Source organism: Babylonia areolata, chromosome 32 (assembly GCF_041734735.1).
Source record: "Babylonia areolata isolate BAREFJ2019XMU chromosome 32, ASM4173473v1, whole genome shotgun sequence".
NCBI classification, from domain to species: Eukaryota; Metazoa; Mollusca; class Gastropoda; order Neogastropoda; family Buccinidae; genus Babylonia; species Babylonia areolata.
In genome coordinates, this window is record NC_134907.1 from 16,417,046 (window position 1) to 16,440,993 (window position 23,948).

A 23,948-nucleotide genomic window follows, 5' to 3' on the forward strand; every position below is an offset into this window, starting at 1 on the left:
TTTTAAGGGCTGCACTCAACACGTTTTTTTTTCTTTCTCAGAACAAATATACACAAGCCAGACAGCATTATTATTACTCCCATGATCAAATTCACATTTTTTAGGGCAGTTTAATAACAAACAAACAAACAACAAATGACAGGCCCAAAACATCCGAGCCGAATCAGAAGTGCTGACATAATGATTGATGATGGACGTCAGTGCACAGCCATGACCTTTGCAATCATCGTCCGGTGTGGTTAAAAAAAAAAGCAAAAAAAAAAAAAAAAAAGCAAAAAAAAAGCAGCCATCATCGAATTCCCATCCCTCAAAGACTTCGCACATCCAGAAAACCTAGTCAACGCTTTCCATCTTCGAAGGGAGGATACTTCTGGATGTTTTTCTCCCCCCCCCCCCCCCCACCAAAAAACAACCACCCAAGTTTAAATTCAAGTTCCGTCATCCAATATCACTATGGTGACCGTCCACCAAGGAAAGAGTCCCAAAGTCACATTTCCATTCTTATATTATTATCATTATTATTATTTTTTCTTCTTCTTATTGTTGTTGTTGTTTCAAATTCTTTTAGAAAAACTATCCAACAACTTTTCACTGTCTAATTCCGATTATTAAGAAATCTACCATCAAATATGTGCACAGTGGGCCAAAACTGCAATCTGCAGAAAAAAAAGGGTACACTTGAATATTTCTTTTTAAAGAAAATTTTGTTGGAGAAAGGTTTTTTTTTTTTTTTTTAAAGATGTCTTCATAAGATATTTTTCAAAACATTTTTTTCCCAAGAATAAGAAACAAACTAGCTTTACATCAGAATCTCTAGTTTTCATCGAGTAACAAAACTCTGACGATTTTCGGACGATACTACATCAATAATAAATCAACTGTCAAGATCTCATTAAAAAATTCCATTCTCCGACTCGACATTATCTAAAATTCTATAAAGAAAAAATCCATCTCTGACACCAACATTCTCTTAATCAAAAGCAACCATACACAAGACGACTTTTGACTCATTTTGTCAGGGATGGTAACATTTTCTGCACACCAAGCCGAATCTCTGTGTTAACCCCCACGGACCCTTTTGATGACTTACAACAAACACGAAACACGACTTTTCCACAGCTTAGAAACAACACAGAACACATAGCCCCCCAGTAGAGAACCACAATCACACACACATACCGTGTGGTTTTAATACAGTGCATGGCAATATATATATATCTATATATATATATATTATTATATATATATATATATCTATATATATATATATTATATATATATATATATATATATATATATCTATATATATATATATACATATACATATATATATCCAAGAAATTGCCAAAGACCCCCTTTTTTCCACAACAATAATCATAATCATCATAATAGGTTTAACAGTCGCAGTATAAAAACGGCAATGCTTTGCTAAAACAGTCACAGTATAAAAAAAAAAGGGCAATGCTTTTGCTCAAACAAGAAAAGAAACAAGAAGAAAATATTCTCTGTTCAAAGTACCCATTTAAGTAAATGCATGTCAAGAGAGACTCAATCGATATTCAGAACACACACACACACACACACACACACACACTGATTCAGAACATTACATGAGAGTTTGTCACAACCGCCTTGGTATATATGTATATAGAACGACATTAACTTATATAATCAGAAAGAATAAAACAGGAACTGTGCATAATTATCTGAAAACACCCAGCTGCTTCAGTGTAAACCATGTCAGTGTTGTTTTTTTTAAAGAGAAAAAAAAAGAGTCATGTTTAAATATTATTTCGAAAAATTATTTATGCATCCACGAAATCTTTTTTTCCCCTGTAATGACAGAGATTCTCATCATGGCATCAATTCCCGTTCAATTCTTTCACACTGTGTAGAAGAAAAAAACATCATCTATACTTCATGCAGAATGCTCATTAGTTCTGAATCATAAGCATGAAAATAGAAAAAAAAAGCGCATGATAACAACTAGGACACTGCACTAAGCTGACTAAAATGTAGCTGCATCGATTCAGAAAAAAAAAAATCAATCAATAATTTCTTTTTCTGCGTTTTCAAATCCTTGCATCTGAGTGAAAAAAAAAAAACCCACATAAATAAAATGAACATGGGCGCGTTTCTTTCTGCATGATTTATTTAAAAAAAAAAAATCTCATGGTATTATATTTCATACGAAAAGTTCAGACATGATTATGACAGAGGCATCAACTTATTCCTTTTTTTTTTTTTAATACTTTTTAATTTTTTTTTAAATATAAATACACCAGGCATGTTTAACAGTAAAAAGACAGGAAGCAAATCACATATATGTCCCAGAAACGTCATGACTTGGATCTGAAGACCCAAACCAGACCAAATACGCTAACTGTACTCATCTTGCTGAAAGGTTTGAGCTCTTCTCAAACTGACCAAAACAAAATCTGCACTCTGTGCCAACAGCACATGAAATTTTTTTTCTGTCAACATCCATCTTCTCACAGGTTGTACAACTATATTCCTTTAAAAGCCCACTTTCAACTTCCCCCCTCCTTCAAACATTTATTTTTTTTAATTTTCTTTGGATTGATTGTGTGAGGTATGTCTGATGCTTTTTTTTTTTTTTTAAGATCTTGTTCTGGTCTTCAAGATGTACTAGCTTTTCATCAACATCATCTTCTTTTAAATAATCTGATTACGATCAAGACAAGCTTTGACATCTTAAGCCTTTCTAGCTTTTCATCAACATCATCTTCTTTTAAATCATCTGATTACGATCAAGACAAGCTTTGACATCTTAAGCCTTTCTAGCTTTTCATCAACATCATCTTCTTTTAAATCATCTGATTACGATCAAGACAAGCTTTGACATCTTAAGCCTTTCTAGCTTTTCATCAACATCATCTTCTTTTAAATAATCCGATTACGATCAAGACAAGCTTTGACATCTTAAGCCTTTCTAGCTTTTCATCAACATCATCTTCTTTTAAATAATCTGATTACGATCAAGACAAGCTTTGACATCTTCAGCCTTTCTAGCTTTTCATCAACATCATCTTCTTTTAAATAATCCGATTACAATCAAGACAAGCTTTGACATCTTAAGTCTTTCTAGCTTTTCATCAACATCATCTTTTAAATCATCTGATTACGATCAAGACAAGCTTTGACATCTTAAACCTTTCTAGCTTTTCATCAACATCATCTTCTTTAAATCATCTGATTACGATCAAGACAAGCTTTGACATCTTAAGCCTTTCTTCCCAATAATATTTTGAAATCAGATTCCCCTTCTCTTTCATGTTTCTATCACATTTCTAACGATCATCACTTCTTATTTCTTCACCAAAACATTTTCATTTTCTCCTTTAATAATACCCTCTAAACCGCCTCCTGTCTCCTTTGATAATAATAATAATTAAAAATTAAAAAAAGACTTCACACAACATTCTGAAGTCTCAGAAAACATGGATGATCAAAGTGAGCGTTAACGCTCTGAAGTAGACAGTTAACTCTCTGAAGTAGACAGTTAACGCTCTGAAGTAGACACGTAAAAAGCCAAACGGTCAGTCACTCATGACCTGGACATTCATGGGTCAAGATGTTGAACAGAGACGGAAGCAGGACCCCGTCCCCGGTCAATGACACTGGCTGGCATCGTCTGGCACTAGCTGCAGGCTCCGGTGGTTCCAGTTTCACAGGTCTGCTGTTTCACTGAACTGGTAGTGGGGAGTGGGGGAACAACGTCGACAGGCCCAACTGTCTGTGAAGGTGGGGTGGATGGTGGAGGAGCTTTGTTCACGAATCCCTCACTCCACGTCAACTTTCCGACGACGACGACGACGACGAAGACATACATACACACATCTCTTTCCACAACATCAATACATCCACATGTCTTTTCACCCCCCTCAGAGCAGCCAGCCAGTTACTGAGCCATTATAATAATGAAAAAAAAGGCAACAATAAAAAAAAAGAAAAAAAAGCGTTTATACAGGCAGTTTCAAATCTTTGCTTGCCAGAGTTTCAGCGGACAGGATTGTTAGTTTCTGTTGGGTGACTTCTTTACCTGAAGGTGATCGTTTAGTTTCTGTTGGGTAAGTTCTTTACATGCAGGTGATCGTTTGTTAATGTTGGCTAAGTTCTTTACCTGCAGGTGATCGTTTAGTTTCTGATGGGTCAGTTCTTTACCTGCAGATGATCGTTTGTTAATGTTGGGAAAATCCTTTACTTGCTGCTACCTGTTCCTCTATCCCTTGACTTCTGATGATGTCATTGGGACACCGGTGAAGACGATGCCAACAACTTATTTAGGAAGGTCTTGAAATTATCTTGATCAGTAGACAGATTTTTGTTTTGCGCAACTTGTCCGTCAGTGCCAGATTCAGGCATAGTTTTCTTTGTCGCCATAGCAAAATTCTGTTGGCATCTTATGTCAAACTTTGTGTGTGTGTGTGTGTGTGTGTGTGTGTGTGTGTGTGTGTGTGTGTGTGTGTGTGTGTGTGTGTGTGTGTGTGTGTGTGTGTGTGTGTGTGTGTGTGAGGCTCACAAGTTACACACCAAGACAGATCCATCCCACACAATGCTTTTGCTGAGGATGGAAAACATTTCAAAAGACATTTTCTCTCGGCTGATTACTTTCCCTCCTTCCTCCTTCCATATCTAAAAAAAAAAAAAGAAAAAAAAATCCCCCCCCCTTTTTTTTTTTTACCTCCCTTTTCCAACCATTTTCTCTCTCTCTCTATCATTTTCCCCATGTGTAAAAACCCTCTTGGCCGAGAGAGAGAGAGAGAGAGAGAGTGGGGATGTAACTTGAGGCAAGACACTCTCCACAATAATCAAACTCTAACCCCCTAAATAGTCAGTCAGTCAGGACAGCAGTTGTTGCCTCCCATGCTGTTCTGATGATGGTCATAGTCGATGGATATGACCGAATATATAAAAAACAAAAACATGTCGCTCAGAAACTGTGGCAAGCAAAAAAAAGAAGGAAACTAACCTGTTACTTGGTGGGAAGTCTTACCAAAAAAAAAAAAAAAAAAAAAAAAAAGGAACCATCCTACCCCAAAACCAACCAACCCCCAACACACGGAGGGGAGGAAAGCCCTGAACACTTGGACACAACGACATTGACGGGAACTTCGTTCGTTCGATCTAACCTTCTAGCTGTCTGTCCATCCATCCATCCATATCTTTTTTTGTCCAGTGTAAGACTTTCAAACCCTGTATTCTCCTCTCACCTTATATGGGGTGCAGGGGTAGGTGGAGAGGGGGTGGGGGGGATAACCTGGGTTCGTGTCTAGGATTGTGGGGGGTGGGTGGGTGGGTGTGGGGGTTGTTCATCTATGCGCCATCATGGGGTAGGGGGGGTAGCAGGACTGCTGGACTAACCTGGTGCTGATCAGATACTGAGCCAGGCCGATCGTCTCTGGTGTGCCCGTGATGGTCACCTTGCGATCGGCAGAACCGTCCTCCGCGTTGGAGATCTTGATGTTGGCCCCCGACACTTGTCTGCAGAGGAGGACACACACACACACACACACGGTGGTGATAAAAGACGTTCTGACGGCTTGTATACAGAACAGAATAGAATAGACTATCTTATTGTTGTCTGTCATCAAAACCTTAAGGTTTATAAGAAACATGAGCATATTGGATCAAACAGTATTTTATCTGGAATCTTGATGCTGTCTCCCGACACTTATCTGTGGAGTGGGACACACGTGGTGATGAAAGACGTTTTTGGCGGCTCATATATAAGAATAGAACAGAATAGAATAGAGAAGAACAGAACATCTTATTGTCATAAAACCTGAAGGTTTATAAGACATAATAAAACATAAACATGAGCATTTTTGAGAGAAAAGAAACACTCGTGAACATATTTCCCAGCCTTGGCTGTATTTCGTGTATCTCTCTCTCTCTCTATATATATATATATCTGTGTGTGTGTGTGTGTGTGTGTGTGTGTGTGTGTGTGTAAGAAATACAACCAAGGCTGGCGAAATTTCATATATATATATATATCTATATCTACAAGGGTGGGGAAGCGGAGGAAAGATATTCTGAAGCTTTACATATACAAAGGGCAAGCAATGAAAAAAGACATTCTGTATTGTGAAGCGGCTTATTTCGATAAGTTGACCGGTGCAGTGGTCAAATGGTTAGTTATTAGAGCGCTGGAGCCAGTTGCATTGCTCGGACGGAAGAGCCCAGTATGGTCGTAACCCGCTACTAACTGGCCAATGGCGTAGTTCGGTCAACGTAGGCATTTAGTCACGTGTGACTGTCAAAAAGTTAGAACCAAGCAATGCAACTGGCACCTGGATTCCCGCCTCGGCTTTCCTGAGTCTGATCCCTATCACCTGGTGGGTAAAGGGCGGAGATTTTTCCCCATCTCCCAGGTCAACATATGTACAGACCTGCTTTGTGCCTGAACCCCCTCCGCGTGAATACACGCAAGCAGAAGATCGAATACCGCAACGTTAAAAGATCCTGCAATCAATGTCAGCGTTCGGTGGGTTATGGAAACAAGAACATACATACCCAGAGCATGCACATCCTCAAAAACGGAGTATGGCTGCCTACATGGCGGGGTAAAAATGGTCATACACGTAAAAGCCCACTCGTGTACATACGAGTGAACGTGGGAGTTGCAGCCCACGAATGAAGAAGAAGAAGAAGAAGAAGAAGAAGCAGGAGGAGGAGGAGGAGGAGGAGGAGGAGGAGTACCCCCACAGAAACAAACTGACCTGATCTCGTTGATCTTCTGCCCCCCTCGCCCGATGATGCAGCCAATCAGATCGTTGGGGATGGCCATCTCGTGCGTGGCCTGTCCGGCCGGCAGCGGCGGCACCTGGGTCGGGTTGGAGTGGCGTGGGTACTGAATGTGGGTCATCCCTGGGGGAAGCCAGAACAATGACGATAACGACTGATGGGTATGGATCCTTACACAGCTGCCTATCTTTGGCTGGAGACCAAGCTCTAAGCGCTTTACAAACACAAACACGGGGTCATTTGTTGATATGGATACTTATACAGCTGCCTATCCTCGGTCAGAGACCAAGCTCTAAGCGCTTTACAAACACGGGGTCATTGAATGATATGGATACTTATACAGCGGCTATCCTCGGTCAGAGACCAAGCTCTAAGCGCTTTACAAACACGGGGCCATTTGTTGATATGGATACTTATACAGTGGCTATCCTCGGTCACAGACCAAGCTCTAAGCGCTTCTCTCCACCTTGTTGGTCTGTTGCAACAGTACAATGTCAAACGTGATTGATGGCTAGTTGCTAACTTCACAGCCTGCGTCGTTTTGTTCTGGTTTTCATGTAAATAACCTCAGCTTTAAAAAAAAAAAATTCTATATTCCTATATGGGACATCTACTGCATGATTACAGTATAAAGCATAACACAGAACATTATCACCTGAAGGTGTATAATATCCCCGATGCAGGGAGCTACTTCTCTTTTTATTGTTGTATACTACCCCTAGACATCCATACAAAACATACACCAAGCCAGGGTAAATAAGTATGGAACACAAATACACACACACACACACACACACCACACAGCCATCCAAGAATATACCACACACACACACACACACAAAACAAAACACCCCCCCAAAAAAAACAACAACAAACAACAACAATAACAACCTGTTAACACTTAGTTAAAAAAAAAAACAACAACCCACAACAACACATCAAACAAGGTGAGCAAGAAAATGGTGCTGGGAAAATACACACACACACACACACAGCCACACATATACACATAGACACACACACAAACACACACATCCACCCACACACACACACAAAACAAACACACACACATACACAACACACACAAACCAACCAACCAACCAACCATACATACATAAGTACACAATTCATTAATAAGACTTTATAAAAAATAAAAATAAAAAAAATAAAAAAAAAAAAAGGAGAAGGGGGTTCTGCACACACCTGGCATGTCCTCCTTCCAAGGCATGCTGGACACTGATGTAGGGAGAAAGCCTAGACACCGACAGACACACAGAGAAAAAAAAATGAATAAAAAAAATAGATATTAAAAAAAAAGGGTGGGGCAAGGGGGTCACCAAATGCAACACACTGCTATACACTCTTTTTTGTTTGTTTGTAAAACATGTGTTATATACACACTGTGACACAGACTTTAGCCCTACGGAGGGCTAAAGTCTTTGCTGTGACACACACACACACACACAGTGACACACATACACACACAAATAGTTCATAGGCTGGCATTCAGATACATTTACCAACAGACAGAGAGAAAAAAAGGCAAGGAGGTTACCCAATGCAACACACTGCTATACACTCCTTTTTGTTGTTGTTGTAAAACATGTGTTATATACACACAGTGACACACACACACACACACAGTGACACACATACACACACAAATTGTTCATAGGGTGGCATTCAGATACATTCACCAACAGACAGAGAGGAAAAAAAGGCAAGGAGGTTACCCAATGCAACACACTGCTATACACTCCTTTTTGTTGTTGTTGTAAAACATGTGTTATATACACACAGTGACACACACACACACACACACACACACACACACACACAGTGACACACATACACACACAAATAGTTCATAGGCTGGCATTCAGATACATTCACCAACAGACAGAGAGAAAAAAAGGCAAGGAGGTTACCCAATGCAACACACTGCTATACACTCTTTTTTTTTGTGTAAAACATGTGTTATATACACACAGTAACACATACACACACACACAGTGACACACATACACACACAAATTGTTCATAGGGTGGCATTCAGATACATTCACCAACAGACAGAGAGGAAAAAAAGGCAAGGAGGTTACCCAATGCAACACACTGCTATACACTCTTTTTTTTGTTTGTAAAACATGTGTTATATGCACACAGTGACACACACACACACACACACACACACACAGTGACACACATACACACACAAATACTGAAATAGTTCATAGGCTGGCATTCAGATACATTCACCAACAGACAGAAAAAAAAGGCAAGGAGGTTACCCAGTGCAACACACTGCTATACATTCTTTTTGAAAAACATGTGTTATATACACACAGTGACACACACATACACACACACACACTAGTTTTTATGCTGGTATACAGATACATTCACCAACAGACAGAGAGAGAAAAAAAAATAAAAAGGCAAGATCACCCAATACAACACACTGCTATACACTCTTTTTGTAAAACATGTGTTATATACACACAGCGACATGCACACAAAGTGACACACACACACACACACACACACAAATACTTTTTAGGCTGGCATACAGATGCATTTACCAACAGACAGAGAGAGAGAAAAATGCAAGGGGGTCACCCAATGCATCATACTGCTATACATTCTTTTTGTAAAACGTGTTACACACACATTTTTTTTTGGGGGGGCTGGTAATACAGATACATTCATGTACACACACACACACACACACACACAAACTGGCATACAGATACACTCGTGTACACACACACACACACAATCTCATGTATGTGCACAAAGGCATACATATGTACACACACATAGTCATGCATGTACACAAACGCACATGCATACACACACACACACACACTCACACACAAACACACACACACACACACGCACGTACATATACATGCACACAAAGACAGTCATTGAAACAGAAACAAACAAGCAAACAAAAAAAACAACAAAAACAACAAAAGACCTGGAGATACATTGCAACCTCCACCCCCCTCACCACACAAAAAAAGAGGTATGGGTGTGTGGTCGCGGTGGGAATGGAGGTGGGGGTGGGTGGGTAGAGGGGGGGAGATGGGGTGAGGAAGAAAGAAGACAGACAATACAGTGGAAATCACAACATACCATTGAAAACAACAATAACAAAAACAACAAACAAACCAATTAGATCAACTCACAGCTGAAGGCAGAGTGTGGATCAACTACATAATTAGCAAAACCATACAATGCGTCGTAACTCAATACAACACAAAATCACAAAAAGCGCAAAAACAAAACAAAAACAAACAACCCCCCCCCCCCAACCCCCCAAAAAAACAAACAAACACACATACACACACAAAACAAACAACAACAACAACAACAACAACAACAACAACAACAACAACAACAACAACAACAACAACAACAACAACAACAACAACAACAACAACAACAACAACAACAACAACAACAACAACAACAACAACAACAACAACAACAACAACAACAACAACAACAACAACAACAACAACAACAACAACAACAACAACAACAACAACAACAACAACAACAACAACAACAACAACAACAACAACAACAACAACAACAACAACAACAACAACAACAACAACAACAACAACAACAACAACAACAACAACAACAACAACAACAACAACAACAACAACAACAACAACAACAACAACAACAACAACAACAACAACAACAACAACAACAACAACAACAACAACAACAACAACAACAACAACAACAACAACAACAACAACAACAACAACAACAACAACAACAACAACAACAACAACAACAACAACAACAACAACAACAACAACAACAACAACAACAACAACAACAACAACAACAACAACAACAACAACAACAACAACAACAACAACAACAACAACAACAACAACAACAACACACACACACACACACACACACACACACACAAAAACACGAGAAAAATAGAAGAAAAAAAGAAGCAGAGAGAACATCACATCAAAGCAAAAGCACCCACGCTCACAGAAAACTGAAAACAAAACAAAACAACCCCCCCCCCAAAAAAACAACCAAAAAACAAAACAAAACAACAACAACAAAAAACAACAAAAAACAAAAAACCAGACAACTGATATTATGATACCTGATCATCTGATGACATATTTTCCTGATCTGATGATTTGGAAAAACAAACAAACAAAGAACTAAACATACAAAGAACATTCACCTTGAATTAAAAAACAACAACAACAACAAAAAACCCCACAGAAATAATGACAAATAAACAAAGCAATACACCAAAAAAGCTCAGAGGGGTAAAATCATAAACATACAACAACACCAACATAACAAAAAAAAAAATGCATAAAAGGTAACATGTCAAAGCATGGTCCCTCCCCTCAGAGATCGCCCCAACTCTGAGCTAATCTTGGCAACAACAACAACACATACTGTGAACTTTCACCTTGAATCAGTTAAGAAAAAAAAAAGGACACCAAAACAATGACAAACAAATAAAACTAAACACCAAAAAGCACAGAGGGAAAAAAATCATAAACATATAACACCAACATAACAAAAAAATGCATAAAAGGTAACATGTCAAAACATAAAAAAAATCCAGCATTAAAGAAAAAACAGTTAAGTCGGCAAACAATACAACAGTAAGTAAGTAAAATGACTAAACAAGTTAGTAGGTAAGTCAGCTAGCTAGCTAGGCAGCAAGCTAGCTAGGCAGCTATTCTGACCAGAAGTGATGAGTGTAGGGGCGGCATGCCTTGTAGGAGCAAGTGGCACACGGCTTAACCCTGCACACACACACACACACAGGGCGTTCCACAAGGCTGAGCGTTTACTCCTTCCCTATTTTACAATCTCTCTCTCTCTCTCTGTCTGTCTCTCCTCTCTCTCTCAATCTCTCTCTCCTCTTTCCAAACACACACACACAACCACACACACGTACAACAAAACAATAATTATCAGGGAGGATGTGTAAGCCGGATTTAGTGGTGGACCTTTCGTCGCTTGCAGAGCGAGAAGTAGGTCATATGACGACATGGACAGCCCACCACCACAACTGGCTTCCCTGAGTTCGCACTCCTTTTGCACGGACAACTTTTCGGCAGAGTTTATAAATGGATCAGTTCAAATACGTAATGGCAGAGATGCGACAAAAAACCCACTCAAAGTAAACATAGAAGACTAAAGCAAATAATGGGTGTAACTATTAGACCAAATATATCTTGTAAACTTGGAAAAATAGTCACCGAAAACGTTCAAAATCCTTTCGTCAGAACAGCGATTTCCACGACGAAATCTAAGCCTTTCGGTGGCCGGTAAAAACAGGAACTGGAGACGCGCATGCGCACACGGTTTTCGCAAAAATATATCCGGGGAACCTCCATAAAAATCAGAAGAAAGGAGGTCAGCACACCCTCCCCGATGTTCAGCATGTATTTCCCCTTATTTTACTGACTTTCTCTACTCTTTATCTCTCCCCTCTTTCTCTCCCTCACTCTTAACCCTTTCAATTCAAAGTGCAAAATTCCCTGTGTTATATATAAACACAGTAAATATGGTGTCTAAAGTACAGCTGTGATGGGTAGAAAATATGAATTATCCTACCACCGAACATTAAGAGCAGTAGGTTCATGGAAAACAGACCCATGATCTGGTCACCCTTCAGTGACATGGGTAATCTACCTAGCTGCTGCATAAATGCGAATTTGGCAGTGAAAGAGTTAATCTCTGTCTTACTCTCTCAACTCTCTCCTCTCTCTCACACACACATGCACACAAACTCTTACGAGCACCCACCCAAAAGCCTTCTCCACCTGACCTCTGCACACCAGTCAGTGTTTATTCACTCTGAATTTTTTACTCTCTCACTCCCAAACATATACAAGTAAGTACACACACACACACACACACACGCACACAGACAGAATTCCTCTTTCTTTGTGCATTCATACACAAACCCAAAGCTGTACATGAGAGCTCTGACACTGAATATGTAGACATACACCTAAATATACATAAACAAGACTGCATGAGCGAGAAAGAGAGAGATAGAGAAAAAAAAGGGGAGGGTGGGTGGGGGGGGGAGAGCAAGACGGAGAGAGAGAGAGAGAGAGAGAGAGAGAGAGAGAGAGAGAGAGAGAGAGAAAGTGAGAGAGACAGAGACAGAGAAACAGAGAGCATAATGGTGTTCTCTGCCTCCGTTAAATACATCAAATAAATAAAGGACTGATTCTGTTTAACACACACACACATACACACACACACATATAATATATATATATCTGTTTATCTATAATTATTTATATGTTATATATATATATATATATATATATATATATATATATATATATATATATATATATATATGCAACTGTGGATGGGGTGTGGTGTTGGAGTTAGGTGTGTGAGGTTAGGAAAGGAGGAGGAGGAGGAGGAGGAGGAAGAATTTTTTATTTAATGTCCCGTCACATACTGACAAGACACTCTGTTATAGTATTAATTTTTCATGTACACACACATGTACAAATACAAATGCAAATGATTGAATGTTATCATTAAAAAAGGTAGGGCAGGAGAGGTAGGGTCGTTGGATGGTGAGTTGGGGGTGGGGGGTGGGGGGTAGGGGGGTACATACTGAAAAAAAAAGCAATACCATTAATTAAGGACAGAAAAGATACATGTGGCATAACAAAAAAAAATTGGCAAGATGATTTTCAGGTGTTCATTTCATCTCAGAGTGATGACAATGACAAATTTGATTATGATTCCTCTGTGTTTGTGTGTGTGTGTGTGTGTGTGTGTGTGTGTGTGTGTGTGTGTGTGTGTGTGTGTGTGTTGTTCATTCTCAAACTTCATGTGAGCAGTCACATGCTGATTGAGTGTGAGTGCGTGCGTGCATGCATATAAGTGTGTGTGTGTGTGTGTGTGTGTGTGTGTGTGCGTGCGTGCGTGCGTGCGTGCGTGTGTGTGTGTGTGTGTGTGTGTGTGTGTGTGTGTCCACGTATGTGAGAAACACACAGAGAGAAAGCGAGTCTTTAGTAACACAGCTACAGGTGGCAAAAGCAGCTACGAGAAAAAAAACCCAAAACGATCCACACTATTAACATCCACCCACCTCTTCTTGGGAAACAAACTATATCTATTTTATAGATATGACTGCAAATATCAGCACACGCATAACTGCAAGCAAGCACACCTACCTATTCTGAAAAGCAAACAAAACAAACAAAGAAACAAGAAAAAAAAAAAAAGAAAAAAACAACAAGACACAGACACACTGCTTCTTCCATGACTGCAAAAAGCAAAGGGAGATCATCCTCGTTGAAATATATAAAAAAAAAAGCAACCAAAAGGGGAGGAGAGTTTCCTTTCTTATTAAAAAAAAAAAAAAGAAGAAAAAAAAGAGAAAAGAATCCACAGCAAAAATGGGACAGACTGACAGAAATAGAAAAAAAAAAGGCCAGAAGGGGAGACAATACACACCATTGACGGGCACGTAACCACCCGGAAGTACGGTCTGCGCCGTGGGGATGATGGGTACCGGGTGAGGCGCCATCGTCATGTGTGGCGGCAAAGTCTTCATCGGCTGAGGGCAGGAGACAGGAACAGAAACCCAATGAATTATTCGCCACCATCATTGTTAGTTATGAACCCTGACACAAATGGTTTCTTCATTCACTTACTCCTTTTCTTTACAGACAAGACAACAACACATCTGGTGGGGATACTGCAAAATAATTATCATAAATGAATAACAAAGCTGTCAAATTTTGAATTAAACTGACACAAGCCAAACTGGTGGAGTTATGAATGAATATTTTAATGAGATTTTGAGTAATTATTTTTCACCCACGAAGCACAGCAAAGGTAAATCATTAATGACTTTTACTGTGCCGATTGGATTGTAGTAGCATTTTCACATTCATCAGTGGGACAATCCAATATCTATGATATAAAAAAAACGAGTTTTTTCAGTCACAAATATTGTTCACATTCAATCACTGTGTGTTGATACGGCACTGTCCATCCTTCAGTGGGATCTTAACCCACTCAGTACGGCCAGTCCTCTCTTCTCCTCTACACAGACCCCTCGGATGTCCAGTGGGTGTCTGAATGACCCAACCTTTAGCTTCCGTCGTCAGAATTGTGGTATTCTTTGTCAACATTCACCTCTTCAGTATAAAAGCCTTCCGCTTGCAATATTTTGATGATGGTAATTGGGGTGAAACACTGTTAACTTCTTCTCTTTCGCCGTTCGTATGGAGAGATTTAAAGACCTACACAGTTAATTTATGACAGCCAAATAACTGTCAATGGGACAGTCGAGATTTATACTGTATGTTATGACATTCAAAAGATCGTCAATACGATAGGCGAGATTTATACTGTCTGTTATATCCAAATAGTTGTCAACATTGTAGTCTACATACTTGTCAGTAGGACAGTCCGAGCTTCATACTGTTGATTTAAGATATTCAAATCATTATACTGTTGATTTAAGATATTCAAATCATTATACTGTTGATTTAAGATATTCAAATCATTATACTGTTGATTTAAGATATTCAAATCATTGTCAAAAGGACAGTCAGAAATGATTTCAGAAATTAAAAATCGTTGTCAAAACGACAGTCAGAGGTTTATGCTATTGGCACACACGACATCCAAATAACTGTCAAAATGATAGTCGGAGATTTGCACTGAATATAATGACATCCAAATAACTGTTAACAGGACAGATTAACTAAACGTTATGACATCAAAAAAAAAAAAAAAAAAAAAAAAAAAAAAAAAAAAAATCAAAAAAAAAAAAAAAAAAAAAAAATCATATTGTTGATTAATTTTATGGTATCCAAATAATCGTCAACAGGACAGTCTAATATCTACACTGTTTAATCTATGATATCCAAAACAATATAATCAGGATTATTTTCATTTCTCCCAAACTGATATGAAAAAAAAAATTACTTACACACGTATGATGGTGATTGTGCTATATTTACTTTTTATCAAAGTGCCAGCTTAAGATCTGCAGCTAACAGATAACCATCTTTTCTTTTCTTTTCCCTTTTCATTTAATCATCATAATAATAATATTAATTATTATCATTATTCTTTCTTTCTTTCTTTTAAAGGTAATTCCCATTCCCTTCTCCATCCCACCACTTACACACTCACCCGCATGGACTCTAACGTCATTACACATTTCCCAGGAACACACTTCACACCAAGCTCATGTTCTATTCAAGATATACTGATTGGTGGGATGGGAAAACGGGTGAAAAATGCACAGCAGGGGGACAGTGGGAGTGTGTGTGGGGGGGTAGGGGTGAGGGAGAGGCGGGGTTGGACGAATAACAGAATAAATATGTAAGATTCATAGAGGTGAGAGTGGAAAAAAAAATCTATTCAGAAATTAGCACACAGTAACACTGATACCCAAACAGACAAAATAATCAAGTCATAACCAGCTCTGCCCCCGAGACGATGTTGTTGCGCAACAATATATATTATATCATTACTACACAGCAGCCCCGAAATGTTTGTTAATTGTCACTGGCATTTCCATGACCTAGTTCCTGACATTTTGTTCCATCATCGTGTGCTTATCACGGCGAACAATACAGCCCTTTGTGTGTTACGACTGCAAAAAACAGATGGCAGTCTGCTTTCACGACAAACGTCATAACCATTCACACACACACACACACACACACACACACACACAAAGACAAGTACTATACAGTGCAGCGAACAAAAGAAAAAAAGCTATAATAAAGAAACAACAACAACACCAACAAAAAACAAACAAACAAACAAAAAATCCGCTCTTTCTAACAGAAATATCTCTTTGTTGTTGCGCAGTCATAAAGATTTGTAACATCGTCCACAACTAAGAAGGGGTGGTGGTGGCGGTGGGGGTGTACGGAGGGGGGGGGGACCTTGACCTACTCTATACAGCACACACACACACACACACACAATCATCATCACCACCACCACCATCATCATCATCACCATCATCATCATCATCACAAGATATTAACTGAAACAAGCCTACGCTTCCATTATTCAATGTCCAGACATCAAGACAGCCTCCAACAAATGGGTTTTAATCCTAGGGCGACCTGGTGGACAAAGCAAGAAGGGGGGTGGGGGTGATGGGGAGGGGGGTGTCAAGACAAAACCTCATGAGATGAGGGCAGCGGCCACAGATGAAGCAGAAGACCCAAACGCCATGAAAGGAAGAAGAACCTAAAGGTTAACTCACTCAGTACGGCTAGTCCTCTCTTCTCCTCTACACAGACCCCTCGGATGTCCAGTGTGTGCCTGAATGACCCAACCTTTAGCTTCCGTCGTCAGAATTGTGGTATTCTTTGTCACCATTCACGTCTTCAGTATAAGAGCCTTCCGCTTGCAATATTTTGATGCTGGTTATTGGGGTGAAACGCTGTTAACGTCTACTCTTTCGCCGTTCGTATGGAGAGAGTTAAAGAAAAGACCACCCCATCATGACAGAGACAAACCAGACCCAGAAGCCAAGAAGGAAGAAGAATCTTAAAGTTCAAGAAGCGACCATCCAATCATGAAAGTGAGCGAAGAAGAGAAAGAGAGCGAGCTGACATAGTTTCAGTAGCTCAAGGAGGCGTCACTGCGTTCGGACAAATCCATATACGCTACACCACATCTGCCAAGCAGATGCCTGACCAGCAGCAGCGTAACCCAACGCGCTTAGTCAGGCCTTGAGAAAAAAACAAAAACAACAAAAAACAAACTGACATAGACTGCCATACAGAGACGCTACCCGCAAGACACAACAACTACCAGGACCATCTACCCCACATGCAGACTTGAGCCCCGAGGAAAGGGGGTTAAACAAGCGACAATCTCAACAGCAGCAGCAGTTAATCCACTTCGCCTTAATCAGAATACCACCCGCCCCCCTCACCCCCACTAAATCTACATACACTGCGCCAATGCCATAGACTTAGGGGGAAAATTCAAGCGAAAACTTGATGGGGTGCTGGCTGCTTGGGTCACTAATGTGGAGCCCCCTCCCCCTTCCCTCCTGCTGTGAAACAAGTATGAGATTAATAAAAAAAAGAAAAAAAGAATGATTGGCGGTATAGGGAAGGAAAAAAGCCTGCTTTTGGTGAGAGGAAATCTTTTGGAAGGTTCGGTACAATGAAATGTTAAGGGGAAGAGAGAGAGAGAGAGGGGGGTGTGGGGGAGTTTCTTTGTATGTATACATTTCAGAAATAGGTGACATGTTCCAACAATTACAAATAAAACAGAGTAATTAAAATTAAAAAAAAACAACCAACACCACTAAAAAAACAAAACAAAACAAAACAACAACAACAAAAAGAGAACTACTACTACCACTAATAAAACGCCTTATTTTATGAAGGAGCACACACGCGCGTGCACGCATGTGTGTGTGTGTGTGTGTGTGTGTGTGTGTGTGTGTGTCTGCATGTCATTATTTTTGTGCATACACATTCATGAAAATTTCAACTTAAACGCCAGAAAAAGACACCCCCCCCTCCCCACCCACACACATACGATACATTTTCCACATTTAGACAAAAGACAAGACTATCCAACTGCCTCTTTTTTTTTTTTTTTTATTTTTTTTTACGAAATATACTTCAATTACAGCAAACATTTTGAACTGCAAGAAAAAGGTCCTTTCTTAAAAAAAAAAAAGAATCGTAATTATCAGAAGCTTGCAGATATCCTGTTAACCATATCATATATATATATATATATATATATATATATATATATATATATATATATATAAGAAGAAAACAAATAATTTTGTCATCTCAACGTTTTACTATGGATATAATTATGGTGATGATGATGATGATTATGACAATAATAATCATAAGAATAGTAATAATGATAACAACTACAATAACGGGGCCAAAAATAAAACGTCTTCTCAACCGTCTATCAGTAACAATGCAACAGAAATATAAAACAGGAAATCTCTCTCCAACGAATCAAACCTCCATGCCCCGGAACAACACATCAATCAAACGAGGCCCACACTGCACTATAAAACTAAGTGCCCAATCACCAAAACAAACAAACAAACAAAAAAAACAAAACAACCCCAAACAATCCCAGCTAAAAAAAAAAAAAACCACGCCCCCCCCCCCCCCCCCCACCCCAAACCGCCAACCAATCCACCAACCACAGGACAGACGACATTGATTGACAAGGCGAGACTCACACCCTGACTAGCCACATAAACCAATCGAATCACAGGACAGACAAAAAGACATGGACATTGATTGACAAGGCGAGAGACACATCTTGACTAGCCACGAAGCCAGTCTACTAGTAAGCCACCTAAACCAAATCACAGGGCAAACAATGACATAATAATAACAATAATTAGTATTCATATGGCGCTGAATCTTGAGCAGAGACAAATCAAAGCGCTTACGAACAAAAAACTATTAAAAAAGAACAAACAGAAAAAGAAGAAGAAGAAAAAAAGAAAAAGAAAAAAAAAGCTAAATAAAACCACGCCCCCCAAACTCAAACGCTCTTCGCCATCACAGCTGGAGCAAAACCAATCTACCAATCACAGGACAGGACACAGAAAAGACAAGGACACTGATTGACAAGACAAGGCAAGACTCACATCCTGATTGGCCAGCGTCATTTGGGGCTGGACGCTGAAGGGAGGACCCCCAGAGACGAAGACGGGCGACACTACGGGTTTTGGACGGTAGGGTAGGTTGGCTCCTTTTGGGGGTGACTGCATGGGAGGAAAAAGAAGGAAGCAAAAAAAAAAAAAAAAAAAAAAAAAAGAAGACAAGGTATTAGGAGGGATGGGAAGGAAAGAGAGAGAGGGAGAGAGAGAGAGAGAGAGAGTGCGAGAAGAGAGAGAGACATACTCTCAAGAGGTTTGTACAGAAAGCTGGAACAAAGTGCTAGGCTGGAGGGTTGGGCTGGAGGGGGTTGCATGCATGAGCGATCTTAGCCGCGCTAAGTTTGCTTAGCGTTGAGAATGTTCCTAAGGTTATACGTTCACACTAAGCTTGGCTGCCGCACACAGGTTGGCGGCGAGTGACCAGGTATTGGTCTGGAAAGAGCTATATTTATATGCAGCTTTCTGATTTGTCCGGAAAGAGCTTCATTTATATGCAGTTTCTAATTTTCTGGAAAAAGCTTTATGTGGAGTGATGGCCTAGAGGTAACGCGTCCGCCTAGGAAGCGAGAGAATCTGAGCGCGCTGGTTCGAATCATGGCTCAGCCGCCGATATTTTCTCCCCCTCCACTTGTCCTTGAGTGGTATTCTGGACGCGTAGTCATTCGGATGAGACGATAAACTGAGGTCCCGAGTGCAGCATTCACTTAGCGCACGTAAAAGAACCCACGGCAACAAAAGGGTTGTTCCTGGCAAAATTCTGCAGAAAATTCCATTTCGATAGGAAAAACAAATAAAACTGCACGCAGGAAAAAATATCCCCCCCCCGCCCCCTCAAAAAACAAAACAAAAAACAAACAAAAAAACCCCCAACAACAACAACCAAAACCAACACCAAGATGGCGCTGTAGTGTAGCGACGCGCTCTCCCTGGGAAAGAACAGCCCGAATTTCACACAGAGGAATCTGTTGTGATAGAAAGAAATACAAATAGAAATTTGTATGCGGCTTTTTGATTTGTCGGTGGAGGGATTTCGATGCAGTTCACAATCAGTGTTTTTTGTTGTTGTTTAAAATTTCTTTTTTTTTTTTTTTTTTAGTGTAGTTCGGGTTGTTTTTTTCCCCCTTCTCACTGTATAGTTCAAGTTCAGTGGGGTTTCTTTCTCGCCCCCCCCCCCCCCCCCCGTCCCCCGCCCCCAAAGTAGTTTCAATGCTCTCCAGAACACAGTACCAAGAGTCAGAAGGCGTCAACCTGTGTGCATTCAGGTGATGGAGGTGGTCAATCGTAAGCCATTGTACCAGGCTGCAAAAAAAGCGCGCTAGGGGTGGTGGTGGGATTTTGGGGGGTAGTGTGGGGGTAGGGACGGGGGGTGGGGGTGGGTAGGGATTGAGAGAGTAACACACCACATGTCCACCCATGCCAGATTTACCCACAGGGCGTTTAAAAAAAAAAAAAAAAAAATCAGACAGCTCCCCGAATTGCTCGTTTTGCTCCTTTTGAATTATATGCTTTTACAAAACAAACAAACAAAAAAAAAGAACCTCTGTGTGTGTGTGTGTGTGTGTGTGTGTGTTAAATAGGCTTATCATAATGTAATACTGTCAAACAAGACTCCAGGCATAAAAATAAAAAAAAATCAGCTGTACATCTTTTTCTTTCATTTACCTAACATCAGTATCAATAACGATTTAAAATTTTTTCAGGCATAAAAAAAATCAGCTGTACATCTTTTTCTTTCATTTACCTAACATCAGTATCAATAACGATTTAAAAATTTTTTTTTTATACAATTTTCTCGAATTAAAAAACAACAAAAACTTAAAATTCAGCGTTATTCTGTGATTCTGCGTAAAAACACATTCACTGAAATTACTTTCATCCGTTTCTGCCATTAAACAGGCTGCATCGCTGACACAATTAATCAGTCAATGAAAGTTTCAACAGACAAGAAAATATAATTATGTCGCTGAAACAGTCATACGGACAATTGTGGTGCGTTACGCGTGGGTGAGTGTGTATCTGGCCAGGAAAGTGGGCGGGGAGGGGTGGGGGGTGGGGGGGGTGTGGGGGTGGGCGGACAAGTGTGGTGCGTTACACGTGGGTGATGGGGTGGGGGGGGGGGCAGGAGGTTGGGGGGAGTAGGGGAGGAGGGAGAGAAAGAAAAAAAAAATTCAGAGCCAAAAGATACATTTCTGGTTGGTAGAGCGAAAAATTGTGGTGTGTATAAAAACATAGCAGAGGTCAAGTTGAGTGCGGAACAGCCACAACCAACCACAGGTGCAACTTTTTTTTTTCTTTTTTTTTTTTGGTTTCATTTTTTTTTTTTTTTTTTTAATTTTGGGGATGAAAGGGAGGCAACCATGCCTACTTTACCACCCCTCTTTTTTGCCTGCAATGACCTCCCTCTGACCTTGAAAGGTCGCTGACCCTCTTCCACCACCGCTTTTAGCCCGCACCCTGTCCCTGTCAAGGGAAACAATCAACATAAAAAAAGGGGAGATAAAATTGGATCTATAAATACACACTAGGGTGCGATAGAAATCCGGAATCCCTGCAATTGAGAGAAGAAGAAGAAGAAAAAAAAAAAAAAAAAAAAAAAAAAAAAAAAAAACAAAGCAAAAATAAAACACATCAAAAACAGATTTGTAGCATAATTTACTGCACTCGCATTAGTGAAACAAACTTTCTTCTCTCATTTGACGAAATTGTGGAAAGTGTGTCAATGATTCTCTGGAAAAAATAAAAACAACAACATATGGGTTAATGGAAAAAAAAAAAAGGAAAAAAAAAGTACATGTATATATGTATCCTCACACATCGAAAGAGCCATCCATCCATCCATCCATTCATTCAACACGCCTCCTTTATCAGCAGCTGAAACATCAAACCTGAAAAAAAAGGGAAATCCGTGGCCATTAATCCTCTAACTGCTGATGATGAGTACACCCATGTCGCACATGAAAAGCTGTCGTCTCACTGAAATAATAAGACACACACACACACACACACACGCACAAAAGCTTACAGGTCAGGATGGCTGACAGTCGCCATACTTTGCTTGAGATTTTGGGGATTCATTATCTTTTTTTATTATTAAAAAGAAAAAGAAAAAAAAGAAATGACACCATTGTTAAGAACAGAACTCATAAATGTAAGCGACTGCACTGACTTTACAATAATGCTAAAACTCGCGGATAATCTCATCAAAGTTAAGGAGTCAAGTGGGGTGGTTAAACTGCACAAAAGTTTGCAAACATTTCAGCAAGTCTACACACACACACACACACACCATTATCCAATCTTTAAAAAAGAACAAAACCACCTAAAAAACAAACAAACAAAAAAAAACCCCCCACAAAAAACCCCACAAACAAACACACACACACACACGTTCAAAGCCTTTTCTTTGCAAGGCATAAATCACTGACAAACAAACCTTTTTTCGGACAAACTTACTGACACACATTCACCTAATTCAACTTCAAAACCATTATCAAAATAACAAGGAAGAAAAAAAAAAAAAATAACTAGTCCTCCTAGACCGTCACACAACTTCGAGCCAATGCTGCTGCTTTAAGTCACTTTTTACCCATCAGCTAAAATCAAGTCAGGTTTTAACTCACTCAGTACGGCCAGTCTTCTCCTCTACACAGACCCCTCGGATGTCCAGTGGGTGTCTGAATGACCCAACCTTTAGCTTCCGTCGTCAGAATTGTGGTATTCTTTGTCAACATTCACCTCTTCAGTATAAGAGCCTGTGAAGTGTTTTTTGTGCCTGATATCATGCAAATCCAAGCAGTCGATCGGCAGGTGTTAGATTGTAAGAGAGAGAGAGAGAGAGAGAGAGAGAGAGGAGAGAGAGAGAGAGAGAGAGAGAGAGAGAGAGAGAGAGAGAGAGAGAGAGAGAGAGAGATCACCCGCGTCAAAAAAACAAACAACCCCCCTCCCAAAAAAAACATAACCTTTCCTACATCTCTCTCTGTCTCTGTCTGTCTGTCTCTCAACAATCTAAAGAAGGCGAAGTTCACTTTGTGCTGTGTTGCCCAGCATCATGAGATCTGAGAGAACAGCTGATTCCAGTTAAATACTGTCCGAACCCCTTGCCTTGTTTTAGAGACTGATCAAGTTAATGTCATCAACAAATGAAACGACCGACTGTCAAGGAGTTCGCTCTTTATCTGTATATAAAGCACTCAAAAGGAGAAGTGTATAATTATGTTGCATCATGAAGAGACTTGTGTATGTATGACTTCAGCGTTTTACTGTATTATTTCCCCTTCGAATGAGCTGCGGCCTACAAGAATAAACCACCCCCCCTCTCTCTCTTTCTCTCTCTCTCTGCCTGCCTCTCTTTCTCTGTGTCTGACTCTCTCCCACTCCTTCTCTCAAGTTAATTTGTCATGTTATCTCATCTGCCTCCTTCATCCTCTTCCCTGCGAAGAGCATCACTCCACTAGCCGATAAGAAGGATGGA

General features: G+C 39.9%; 1 protein-coding gene across 1 annotated transcript in view; it reads right to left on the reverse strand.

Moving 5' to 3' along the window:
• Positions 1 to 23,948, reverse strand: part of LOC143276441 (poly(rC)-binding protein 2-like) — a 183,144-nt gene that overhangs the window by 30,500 nt on the left and 128,696 nt on the right. The window contains exons 8-11 of the mRNA XM_076580933.1: positions 19,466 to 19,582; positions 14,287 to 14,389; positions 6,747 to 6,894; positions 5,386 to 5,505 (exon numbers count right to left, since the gene is read on the reverse strand). Of these exons, the coding sequence (XP_076437048.1) occupies positions 5,386 to 5,505; positions 6,747 to 6,894; positions 14,287 to 14,389; positions 19,466 to 19,582 (488 nt within the window). The remainder of the gene's footprint in view (positions 1 to 5,385; positions 5,506 to 6,746; positions 6,895 to 14,286; positions 14,390 to 19,465; positions 19,583 to 23,948) is intronic.